This window comes from Streptopelia decaocto (assembly GCF_964273445.1).
Source record: "Streptopelia decaocto genome assembly, chromosome: 2".
NCBI classification, from domain to species: domain Eukaryota; kingdom Metazoa; phylum Chordata; class Aves; order Columbiformes; family Columbidae; genus Streptopelia; species Streptopelia decaocto.
The window spans coordinates 78948388-78961843 of NC_138655.1; the positions used below are offsets into that span (position 1 = coordinate 78948388).

General features: G+C 43.7%; 1 protein-coding gene across 1 annotated transcript in view; it reads right to left on the reverse strand.

Annotated features, from left to right (window-relative positions):
* LOC309435830 (reticulophagy regulator 1-like) overlaps positions 1-7261 on the reverse strand; it is a gene marked incomplete at its 3' end in the record, with an annotated part of 38663 nt that extends 31402 nt beyond the window's left edge. Inside the window, exon 1 of the mRNA XM_082044573.1 lies at positions 7004-7261. Within this exon, the coding sequence (XP_081900699.1) occupies positions 7004-7260 (257 nt within the window). The 5' untranslated portion in view covers position 7261. The remainder of the gene's footprint in view (positions 1-7003) is intronic.
* Positions 7262-13456: the final 6195 nt, after the last annotated feature.

The following is a 13456-nucleotide window of genomic DNA, read 5'->3' on the forward strand; positions in this document are numbered from 1 at the left end:
CCCTAGAACTTCCACTGTTTTCCTAATTCTACTTACTATTTGAAAGGTCTCATTATTTTGAGTTAATAAGAGATAAATGATAGTTTCTTATTGTAAGACAACTGCTTTAGACACAATTTCTAAGTTTTAGCAAGACAGAATAAGCCCAAGCCATGTTGCAATTCATCTGTTCTCCTTTGTTTGGGATTTCCACCTTCCACAAAGTCCTCATCCTGGATTTGGTCCTAAATTGTTCAGTAATGCTCACTTTCCCTCAGTTCCTCAATTATCCCATTTGATTTCTTTCCTGATTGATCCTGTTTTCATCTTACTGGTTGAAAAATGTTGTAAACTGTCCAGATTTTTATGTAACAGTGTCTGGCTCTTAAACAATGTCAACTTTCATTCCCATAAACCAATTTCGCAGCCCAAACTATGCAAACTGTCACTAAAAAGCTGTTGAGGTAATGGCTTTAATTTTTTTTTTTTTTTTTTTTTGCTAATTTAACTTTCTGTTCCACTTTTCTACCTCCAAAGACCTCAAAAGTTTTAATAATTTGTATTGGAAGAGTGAACATAAACAGAAAACCACCTGAGTGAAAACAACTAGACCCTAAAATTATATCACAACTTGTGTTGCCATCAGAATTTTAGCTTTACCTGAGAAAGCGTATTTTGGAATATCACCTTCTAAGGGAGAAAAAAAACCCAAAAACCCACAAACATTTTTTTAAGCTTGCAGAACAAACAGCAAATTACTGTACTGTAGTCGGGTATAAGAAAATAATCACAATACCAATAAATTACAAAAACTTGGTAAAGGGCAGCAAATTGAGAAAGTTAAGACCATTAGACAAGAAGAAATCAACTAGCACTCCTGTAAGAAAACCCATTCATGTGGATGTACAGTGAATTTCAAAACTGCATTATAATTGCAAATGAAATATGTCAACACATAACTTATTCTACCACTCTTATTTAAGGGATAAGAGAGAGAAAATCTTATTAGAGTTTGAGGCAACCTATATTAAATTATCCACTTTTGTGTTATCCTGAAACTTTAGATTTTGGGAAGGTAACCCCAAAATGACTAAAAAGGTAGCTCTAGGATCTACTGTAACAAAGACAGCTGAAGACTGAAATTTCCCAAATTCAACACCACATTTAGCATCTAGTTGCTATAAGAAGAAAAACATTTTGTCATGTACTCTCCCGAGTTGGAAGATATTACAAATTTAAGATAGTGATGTGAAGGCCAACATACTACAAAGCGGCCTCAAAATGTCAATACTCCTCAATCCAACCCACTTAATTTTCATGCATTTTTCTTTCTCATTGAATTTAGTTTGCTAATCTCCCTCCTGTCCAGCACCACTGATGAATCTCCCACATATATTCTAAATGAAAGCAAGTATTTTGGACCAAGTAGTTTTTTTGTTAGGATTTAAATTTGGGCAGAATTCCTTCTGTGTTAATTTTGCTTCCTATGTTCGCAGATTGGAGTGTAGTTTTTGGCAAGCTTAAGCCTGAGAGGTGAAAAAAAAAAGGATTCTGAATTACTGTGTAATCTGAATTAAAGCTACAGGAGGCAAAATACATGTTGTAATTTGCAAATTCAATAACTTGACTCATCAAAAATCTAGAGCTGTTATAAGCTGTGTTTAGATAGCCAATACAATCTATACAGAGTCCCTGTGAATTTCTTAGTAATGACATCTGTTGGCATGTTGGTAAGGAGGAGTGGCTTGTATGGATAAAAGCCTACAAGGATCAAGTGAGTCATCCTTAAAGAAGGGACCACACAAACTGCTGAGGGAAAACAACCACCAACCTCAAAACCCCCAGGCAGTACTGCTACAGTGACTGAAAAACACCGATGATCACCACACCAGCCTTCTAGGAGTAACATCACTAGCATAAGAAGACCACAATACAGACAAGATCAAGAAGAAAGTAACATTTTGTGAGTGTCTTGGTTTAATCCCAGCTGGCAACTAAGTACCAAGGAATTCATTCACTGTTTCCCATGGGCAGACAGGTGTTCAGCCATCTCCAGGAAAGCTGGGCTCCATCATGGGTAATGGCTACTGGGAAGACAAATGCTGCGACTCCAAAAATCACACCCCTTCCTTCTTCTTCCCCCAGCTCTATTTATTGAGCATGAAACCATATGGCACGGAATATCCTTTTGGTCAGTTGGGGTCAGCTGTCCCAACCATGTCCCCTCCCACTTTCTTGTGCACCTGCAGCCTTCTTGCTGAAAATTCCTTGACTTGGTAGAAACATTGCTTAGCAACAACCAAAACATCAGTGTAATATAAACACTCTTCTCATACTAAATCCAGGAAGAAAATCAACTCCATCCCAGCCAAAACCAGGACAGTAAGCATTGGACTTCCTAAAATTCAGGATGCCAAGTTCACCAAGATGTCCTGTTTGACTGAGCAGTTCCCTGAGGACTACATTTCCAGTGGTACCATGGTCAATGTTGACCACAGGCAGAAATGTAGAGTTCCCCTTTCTCAAACACTTGAAATGGAACATAATGACACAGCCATACCAAACACGTATAGAGTTATGAACAGCTATACAAATGTGCGTGCTGCATCTCCAATAGGTCAGCTTTTTTTTCGGTAACAAAGAATAAAATCCAGATGCTGGCATCTGAACTTGTATATGTGTATACACTGTGCTCTGTGTATACTGTGTACAGACTGTGTTTACACACTGCTCTGAATGTGCAGAAACCCTGCTCTATAAGCAAGCTATACATCAAGATGTAGCAGTGGCAGCATTTACAATTTGTGTGCAAACACCTGAAATAAATGCTTGGCCCAGTACTATTTTCTTATGGTGAAAGAATAAATTAGTGAAAAGCACTTTGAGATCTCTCCATGGTAAGCATTTTCATTGCTAAGCAGAGATTTCAAGTAAGAAACATTTCAATAACAAATCTTAAAGCAAATTGGACACTTAAAACAAAGCACACCAAACTTCTGAATGTGATTTTGTTATTAACATTTAAATACCAATTAGGTTTTATATCTGGAATAACCTGCAATGCACATGGCCAGTTCAGATGTAAGAAATATTGTTTCCTCCCTTGATGAATTAATTCTCCCATACAATAAAAATACTCATTAGGTCTCAAACCGAACAACAATAAAAAAATCCAAGTACAGATGATGATGAAAGACGCTATTTTTAATAGTAAATTTGACCACCATACCTGTCTAAATCAAGGAATGATACTTGTCCTTTACACAGTTGTTCAGTTCATTTGTTCATTCAATACAATAACATCCTACAATGTCATTAATAACAGACTGCAGCAAACGTGTATATTTGCAATGAGAATAGCAAAGTAATGCAATAAATTCTTTCCACAAGAGAAAGAAACAGAAAAAAACATTTATTACATTTGAGTCCTTCTACTGCTTCTCTTCCCAAGAAACCCCATGGAAATCAGTGTTTTGGGCAACTGGTGCATCTAAGGATGAACTTGCAGAAACACAGGATATATCTGCAAACTACCAAAGACCTTTAACAGTACAGAATTACTAAAAATAAAGTTGTCCCTCTGACCACGTAGAAATATTTAAAATGACAGATTGAGAAAAACGAGAAGCTGCCACTATCCCTCCTACCCCATAGACATATACAAAGTAATAATTAAGCTAGAATATTAGCTTAAAATCTAAGATTGACTATCAATATTTGTCTAAGATTTAACCTAAGACTGAAGGTTATCAGTTAGCAGCCTAACACTTAGAATACCTGGACTAAACTGACATCAGGATAGAATTTCTCTGCTCTTGGGCAAATCACTCATTTTCAGTACTATGTGTGTAAAATAGGGAAAAAAAAAAATCTTATTTTCTCATGTGGTATTTTGACTTCAGTTTATAAACTGTGTACAACAGAAAAGTAGAATTCATATCACATTTCAGATGATTAACTGCTAAATAATATGTATTTGAAACTTATTCATTGTAAAGATTTTTCAATTAGGGTCATTTGGGACAGTGGGCTTAAACCTACTCATAGTGAAGAAATAATGGGAGTGATAAGTGGCAAATGTTTTGTTCAATAACCAGATTTCTTTCTATTCCAACTGCCAGCCTTGTTTCATTCATTTTAAAAAAAGTTTTATGAAATGTTGGTTCAGTTAATACACCAGTATATCTAAAATGTAAATTGTATTACAAATAATATTTGATACATTTATTCAAAATATTGAAGTAAAGCATATCACGTTAGCTTTTTCAGGGTCTGAAGTTAGCACAGCGCTCATGTTACAAATCCAAGGAAACTGAAAAATGGTACAATACTGCCTAGTCTAAGAAGGTCCTGAATTCACAATCAAGAAGTAGTTGTTTTAAGCATTGCTGAAGAGTCCATGATGATTTGTTAGAAATATTTAAAAAATGAAGGAAAACAGATGAAATTAAATTTATTGTACCTACAAGAAAATTATTTCAGTAGTAAACATCAAAAATGCATTTATATAGTGTCATGGTTAAAATATCTTTAATGGGAAAGAGGTTACAATCAAATATAAACAAACAAACAAAGTATTTTGTGACATCAGATAAATAGTTGACACTCAGCAGCTCCTACTGCAACAGTTTACACACAAAGTGTTTCGAATGGCATACAAGAACTAAACTAACTGTGAGGGAAAAACACAATCCCACCAAAATTCAAGGGATAGGAGGAAAGAACTATCACTGCTTTCCCAACATTTAGAAATAAAATTAAACTTCACCTTCCCTTCCTCTCACTTTCACCAATGCTATTGCTGATATAGTAAAAGAAGTCTCCCATTCAGCCATACAGACTTCTCAGCTTTGAGAAATACTGCAATTAGAGGCCTGACACACTGGGAGTGCAAGTACCTCTGCAGGGTGATGGGGATATCTCCAGGTACGCAACAAAAGTTGAGGCACATGAAACAGTAACTGGGAAATGCTCCTTCAGCCAAGGCTCCTGTTAGGAGAGACTTCAGAAGCAGCAGAGGAGAACTTTTATTCCCAGTCCTGAATCAGTAGTGCCTGGCTGAGTCATCACAAACCAGGCTGACCAGTTGGATCTCAAACAAGAAAAGGAGAAGCAGCAAACACACTGTGCTGCAAACATAATGCCAACACCAAATCAAGGAAGTGAGAAGCTGGATTTAAACAATTGTTTCACTTTTGAAGTGTCAGGTAACAAGATCTTTCCTGAAGATCTTCAGTCTCAAACCACAGAAGTTTACTGGCCATCCTACCTGTCTCTACATATTTCCTAGTTTGTCTCCACCTCTGAAATTTCCCCAGCACTATGTTAGCGAGCTTCCTGCTGAGGTACAATACCACCAAAATGAAAGCAATCCTTGCCCTGACTTTTGCCATACTGACTCATCTTGATAGTAAGAAAGTGAACTACAAATTTTGATAAAATAACTTCACGTACTCGTCACATAACAAGTTGCTAGTAAGACTATCAAAGGAGATTTCCTCTAGGCATTACATAAGCAAGGTATATAGTGTATACATTATTATGACCCAACTTGGACAAAAGATCAACAAACAGGCTGCTCAGCAGCTACTATTCCTTGAGAGAAAAAATGTATTCTGTCAGATGCTATCCTTAAAAATTTTATCAGAGCCATGTCACAAAGAAACATAAAGCATTATCACTCTTGTAAATCACTGAAAGAACAGATCTCTGAGGTAAGCAGAGAATGAGAGCAAAACCATGTAACTTCCTCAATGAAAGGACTGACCATGGATATTTAAGAGCAAGACAGATAGTAAAAGTTAACCTAAATTAGACATCACACACACTTCTCCTGGGATTAAAGAAGATGAAATGATTTTGAAAATACTTGTACAGTGACATTTTCTTGTGCAAAGCAAAGCTTCAGAAAGTTATCTTTCTATGAATTAGATCTCATGTTTAAACATCACACTGTTAGGGTTATAGAGAACTAAGTGGAGTTTGCAACTAATCCATCTCTTCGCTTGTTTGCTTTTCATTTGCTTAAGAGGAAAGGAGGCAATTCTAGCCACAGGAGAGGAAACACAACTTGGTTTTAGAGTCTTAACAGTATTATTAGACAGAACCCTAACACATAAATTGCTTTACATGGGCAAGTAGGCATACAGCAACATTTTAGGAGATCAGAAAATGAAAAACATTGGCATTGGCAGAACATAAGATCAAGGGAAAGTCCTGAAGAAGTTTTGCATAGAAAGACAAGTTTTTCCTACAGAAACAAACAGAAGGGTTGTTATAACAATGAACATGTCCCTTTGTTCATGTCTAAGTTCTACCTGACAAAACGGTATCTGACTAAAACAATCTTAATCAAAAAAAGCGAACTGGTGCACTGCAGTTACATTCCAGCTGTCCCCACTCCACAAAGCCTGCACTAAATAGGCCACCAATTTGGAAAAGCACGCACACCCAAGATGAACTCTGAAGTAATGGACCAGCATCAACAGCGCAGCTCTAACTCCCGGCTTGAGGCCTCGCTTCAGGAGGGTTCAAAACTCTGCACCGAAACGCAGGCCCAGCACCCTTCTCTGCTGCAAGAAATACAGCTTCTCAGCAGGGCGTGCCGCAGCCGCCCGGGTCAGCCCTGGTCCGAGGCTCCTCGCTGGTGTATGATATAGGGGGGGAAAGGAGGGGAGAAAGCGGACACAGAGGGCGAAAGGACCCGGCGAAGCAGATGCACACAGCGCCAGGGCCATACCCTGCCCGGGAGCGGCTGCCGGGGCAGGATGAGGGATGGCGCAGGTGAAGAGCAAAGCAAGACCTTCCCTGGGGACGACCAGAGGGCCGGGTCAGCACCCCTCAAAAGGGGGCGGGGGGACGGGTTGGGGAAGGGGGGCGCAAACCAAACGCTCCTCCCGGGAGACGAGCGGAGCGAGAGGTGGGGTATGAGGCGCCCGTGGCCGGGGGGGCGGCAGCGGGCCGGGGCTTTCCTCTTCGGGGGGGCGGTCCCGACCCCGGCCCCCACCCGGCCAGGCTCGCTCACCAGAAAAGCAGGTTGGCGCAGACGAAGCCGCCCAGGCTGTGGAGGGGCCGCTCCCAGCTCAGCGCCGCGGCGATGCAGCAGCCCACCGCCAGCCCCGTCTCCCCCAGCAGCGCCGCGGCCGCCCCGCCTGACACCTCCGCTGGCTCCGCATCCCCTGCCGCGCCCCGCTCCTCGAGGGTCTCCGGCCGCTCCCGCCCGCCGCCGGGCTCCCCGCCTGCCTCCGGCTCGCGGGGCTGCGCGGGCGCCGTGCTCGCCATGGCTCGGTGGCGGCCGCCGGGCTGCCGCTGGGGCAGGCGGAGCTGGGCCGGGCCGGGCCGGGCTGGCGGGAGGCGGGGCAGGGGCGCGGCCCAGCCGGGCGGCACCGGGGGGCGGGGTCCGGAGCGCAGCCGTTTCCCCCGCACTCCACCCACCCACCGGCGCCTGTGACGTCACCGCGAGCCGCGCACCAGACGCGGGCGGCGGGGAACCGCCCTGCAGGCAGGTGTCACGAGGGGCTGCGCCTGCGCGCGGCAGGTGCCGGGGGCGGGGCCGAGGGGGCGAGGCGAGCGGCGGCGTTTGGCAGTTGGTGCTGTTGACAGTCGGTGGTGTGCGCCGCCCCGCGCCTGGCCGTTGGTGTCCGGCCGTGCGGTCCTGCCGGCTGCCGCCGTCTCTCCGCAGCTACGCCCCCCCGCGCTGTCCCGTCTGTTCAGGCCCGGAAATGGTGGGGCGTGGGGTTACGTTGGGAGTAGATGCTCCAAGCTGCCCCTGTCTTCTGTGGAGGGGTCATAGGTGTTCACCTAGGTTGCAGAAGTGAGCAGGTAGGGGTGGTGAGGATTTTGGTTCCCAGCTGGGGAAAGCTGGAGAACCCGTTGCCTTCTTGATTCAGGGAATGGTGTGGTGAACTGTGCTTTGTGTCAGTGTGCTCTAGTGAGGGACAGTAGCAAACAGCTCATTTTACTTGAGGGTAAAAGGTAGAAGTTGCTGATGGCAATCTGTGGGGAGGACAGCTGGGTGTGATGTTGGGTTTAGTGAACTGACAAGCTCCTAGTGAGGAGTGGGCTCAAGTAATGTCTACCGAGAGAAAACTGGATTGTGGGCACTGAAATGGCAGGGCTTGGGGTTACGGTGGGATTCGATGCTCCAAGCTGCTCGTGTCTTCTGTGGAGTGCTCATAGGTATTCACCCGGGTTGCAGAAGTGAGCAGGTAGAGGCAGTGAGGATTTTGGTTCCCAGCTGGGGAAAGCTGGAGAACCCGTTGCCTTCTTGATTCAGGGAATGGTGTGGCTATGACTCTGTGAAACCTACCGGAAGATGTTACTGCTGATGCTCCTTCTTCATCTCTTGCTCATGTAAATTCCCCAGCCACACAAAGATCTCCAAAATCCTCAGAAAATTAGAAGTAAATTATTGTCACACTGCTAGGAACTTCTCTCAAACAGTGCAGGAGGCTACAGGAGTTTGATGGCTCCCATCTGCATCTTAAGTATCTGTCACAGTTTACTGCAAGGCAACAATAAACCATGGCAGATGCTTTCTGTTATCCCCCTGCCCTCCTCACCAAGGAAAGGCAATAGGAGGAAAATGAAGAGAGACTTTCAAGTTGGAAAAGTTTAAAATGTTTTACTAATGCTACTAATAAATAGAGAAAATAATACAAAATATACAAAATCAAACGTGAATTTCCCAAAGCAGTGCAGTGTTGCCCACGGCAGAGCTGGCGCTGCTCCAGTGGCTGCAGGGCAGGTACCCGAAAGTCCTGGGCTAGACTCTGCAGCAAACCAGAACTGGATTCAGGGATGCAGGGTCTGGAACCAGGCCTCGGATCACAGGGACGACAGGAAGGGTCCTCTTCAGGCCATGGTTGAAGAGAGAGAGACCCTCATGATCTCGCATTTATATGGTGTTATGACATGGATGGGATGGAATACTCAGCTGGTCAATTTTAGTCACCTGTTTTGTCCTCCCCTCCTTGCAAATACACCCCTCTCACTTATGGGACATGCAAATTTTATCAGTATCCTTGGCTGTCATAGCAATAAGTATAAACCTGGGCCTCTTCTGCCTACTATTGCTACCAATATCAGTTCCAGAGCGCAGTGTCTGGAAAACATGCAGACAAATTCAGAAAAGTACAGTTACTTCGAAGAACTTAGCTGAAAGTAAAATTCACTAAAAGAGGAACTGGTCTTGTTCTTAACAAAACAAGGACAGTATCCAAGAAACATGCTTGAAAATCTATACTATGTTGTCCTGTCATCTGCACTACTAAATATCTGGCCAGCCTCAGGCTCACGACAGAAGCTTGACACTATCTTTAAGGTGATGATGTGTGTAATAGCGGATGTGATTATTGGGGAGCTGAATTCTGGAGAGTGTGCCTGGTGAGAAACAGCACTCCTGCTGAATAGGGACAGCCAAAAATTGGAACCAAAGAACGTGTCTCACAGTGTAAACTCAATGAAATTAAATAACTTCTATTGCAAGAGCAAAGTAGCAAAAATAGAAGAATTTAGAATTGGGAATTAACATCTGTTTCTACCTTAGTTAAATACATCCTGTTAGCTTGATTTTTTTTAAAGGAAAAGGTCAACATGCCTTTTCATCTCTGAGGTAAAAGAAGACAAAATAAGACCACAAAATCAAGTTTCAGTGTTAACTGTGGGTGGCAAATCTGCTGTATGTTTTGACCAGATGACCTTGGGAAGGAGTTATGTTACTTCTCTAATTCCACGTGGTCTATGTAACATGGATTGTACCCAAGAGGAAACATACAGACCATTATTCTACATAAGCAATTAATTTTTTTCTAAGGGACATTTTAGTTTTATGCTAATCTGTCGTATTACTATACTCTTGCCTCTGAGAACCAGGAGCCAGGCAGACCTGCCTGACTAAAAAGCCCAGCTAAGAAGTGATTGACGAAGTGTTGTCTAGGAAGGTCTGAGAGAGCAAAAGGAAAGAGATGGGCTCCCCTAGCAACCCAAAACACATGGACAGAAAAGAAAGGCTCTGGGAAGTAGTTGCGGTAAGGCTGGAGAAACACTTACCTGACTTGCTTCAGTCTCGTGCTGACAGAGAAAACTTTGCCCTAAAAAGGCTTGGTCAAAACAGTAAGTTCCATGGCTGAGTGCGTGTTGAAGAGAAAAAGGGGGCAAACCCGTGAATGTGCAGAGAGAGCCTCCAGGAGCCAGCAGATCACATGAGCAGGGCTGACACAGAGGGGGCATTGCCAGGTGCAACCATGGGAGATTTAAATGGCCCCTAGGGAGTAAGGTGACCAGGAGCATGGCAAACAGGGTGTGGCAGTTAGTGTGGCAGTTTGTGCAGCATTTCACCCAGGGAGGATGAGCAAGAAGGGCCCTGCCACTTCAAGCCAAGGCTGCAACCCACTAACAAGGAACTAAGTACAGCAGGAGGCATGGCGTGGTATCCACCCAGCAAAGAGCTGTGCCTTCGGCGTCCCTCACAGCCCCTCCAGCTGTAAGAACTGATGCAGCCACCCATCCAGAGCTTGGAAGGGAAGATGTAGTTGCCGAGGTCCCAGGCTGCAGGGTGTGCCTGAGTTTCTGCTCAGTCTCTGATGGCAGCAGTGATTTCACCTGTGGGCGATGGGCCCAAGTGAAGGAACTTCTCAGCCTGGTGGCAGAGCTTCAGGAGGCGCTGTCCAGGCTGAAGGGAGTCAGAGAAAGAGATTGACTGGTGGAATCACACTCTACCATCTACTAAGAGCACAGGAGCAGGCAATTCCAAAATGTTGAAAGTCAAGCAGGAAAGGCAAAAGGCTGTCTTGGCTGAGCAGGAGTCTTCTAGAACTACATCAAAAAAAGAAAGTATATGCTCGGTGGAAGCAACGTCAGGTATCATGGGAAGACTACAGAGATGCTACTTGCCACTGTAGCTGGTGGCAGTCTCCTTCCCCTTGCTGGTGTTCACTTACTTCAGTAATGTAAGCTGTTGTATTCAGCATTGAAGTCTAGCTAACTTCGGTTACTAGATAGGTCTGGAAAGAACTCAGCTGTTCTGTATGCACTTTTAAAGTGACCATGGGATAGTTAGCCCCAGAAAGCACACTAGGGTTAAAATGTTTAGATTTGGGTTTAACCAATATCAGGTCTTGATTTGTACTGAGTTTGTGAAATGCAGATAATGGCAATGTAATCCTATAGCCCTGTCACGGAGGGACCCCAAAGTTAGTTTTAGGCAGACAACCAGGTCCAAAACAGGCTGTTATTCTGTCCACGGAAGTCCAGGAAAATAACCAATTAGAAACGAGGTTTATACAATCAGTTACTCCAGTAACATAAAATACAGGTTCGCATATCAACTTTGAGGAAATTATTCGGGTGCAGCAAATAATAAAAATGGAGATCCACAGTGTGCATACACGTGGCTCACCATAAACAATGCCAGAGCCGTCCCTGACTCCAGGAAACAAATACACATGCCCATATTTTAGGCACGGAATACCCTCACTTTGCCTAAGTGAGGAAAAAAAAAGAAACACCCGCAAATTCTGCGAGGAAATATTAAATAGTTTATCACTCATGGTTCAGCGAGGCAATCCCCGTCCCAGGAGATTACTTTAGCGATCCTGCCTAAGGGGAGGGCTCTCGGCAGCAGCATTTGGCCCGTGCTCTGAGGGGACATGCCAAGCACATGCCTTGACGGGGGTCCCATTTATATACTCAAGTCAGATCTGGCTGTGGGCATTCCGGAAGCTTCTCTGCACCCCCACTCTGGTTGTGGGGTGCTCTGAAACTTCTCGGCACCTCCCCACTCTGGCTGTGGGTGCCCAGAAACTTGTTGGCTCTTTGGTGCCTCTGTGCCCCCTCCTGCTCTCTCTTAACGACCCTGGCCAATGGGCTTTGGGGTCAAATAAAGAAGTTGTTACCCCCGTTGCAGGAGAGCGGGGACGGGGGGAGGATGTGTTGAGGGAGAGGGGCATATGCCTGCACCTTCCATATGAAGGAAGGTGGGGTGGGATAAGGGGGAAGAAAGGGGAGGTGTGCAGCTGCCACAGGCCCTAAGGATTAAAACCATGGCAGATTTTAGGTGATCTGCTCTTACCACTTTATTTTACAAAACATTTGAGTATGATTGTATGGCCCCACCCTCCCATAATTTATACTCTATACTACATTTCCTTCAGGCATAGTCACAGGAGTTCCAGAAACCCCACTCTCTTCAGAAAATGGAATGGAAGGGAATGGAATCTGAGAGAGAAGGATGAGGTAGAGTTTCCCTGAGCAGGATAGACTAGAGATGTGGGAACTCTTTCAGATTTTGATTAAACTTGCATCTATTGTAGATTTCCTGGCCTCTACCATGAAAGGATATGAATAGAAATTAGTGAAAAGTTCTTCCAGAATACGTTTTGTAATTTAGCTAATGGAAAAAATGTTTCAAGTATTGGCAGATACCAGCTCTTCTTTTCACTGTTGATCATTACTGAGCTGGGTTTATATGAATGAGATAGCTGAAAGTACTCTGGTATAAACATCAGGGTGAGATAAGAGCTGGATCATTCATTCCCAGCCATTGAAAGTTTACATGTCTTTTTCAGAAAAATAGTAGTAAATAAGTTGTCTGGCTTTGCTCTTTCTGTATTCTGATGTTTTGCCTGCCAGGGTTTAAAAGGTTTATGTGCAGTTTGTGAGTTTGTGCTGGTAAAGCCTAGGACTAGCACCCAGTACACAATTACGTGTGAACTGTAATGCACAGAATTAAGTTAGGGACAGCAGTTCTGGCATCAGGGACTACAATGTAAGTGATGAATGAAAACTGAGGAGAAAGCTTTCTAAATGGTTGTATCAAATGAGCTTATGATTATGAAAGCATTCTAACGCTTCTGAAATATGGTTGAAAATTCTGAAGTCAGCATAGAGTAACATCATTGAATTCAATTGAGTATTGCAACTCAAAAATGGTATCTATCTTTTTTTTAAAAAAAAACTTGTTTTCCTTTTGCTTAATTTCATCACAAAATCACAGAATAAGTTAGTTTGGAAGGAACATCTGAAAGACATTTGGTCTGCTCTTTCTCTCCACATACACAGTCACTCAAAGCACCTTGGTAGTTGGTTATGACGGGTTGCTCTATGTCCTGACTGGCTTAGTTCTGAACATCTCTGGGGAGTGGAGATTCTACAGCACGCTCTGGGCAACCTGTTCCAATGTTTCACTATGTTCATTGTGAAGAATATTTTCTTATTATCTATTAAAAGTTTCTTCTTGTTCTGCAAGTTTTGACCGTGTCCTCTAAAGTTGTTTGGTCTGCACCTCATAGGGGAGGACTCTGGCCCCATCTGCTCTGTAACCACATATCGGGTACTTGGCAAGTAGATCCCCATTAACCTTCCATCCTTCAGATTAAGTGAACGCAACTCTTTCAGCCTTTCCTTCTACATCATGTGCTGTATGCCACTGACCTTCCAGGGGCCATCTAGACTCCTTCCCGCATGTCAGCATGTGTCT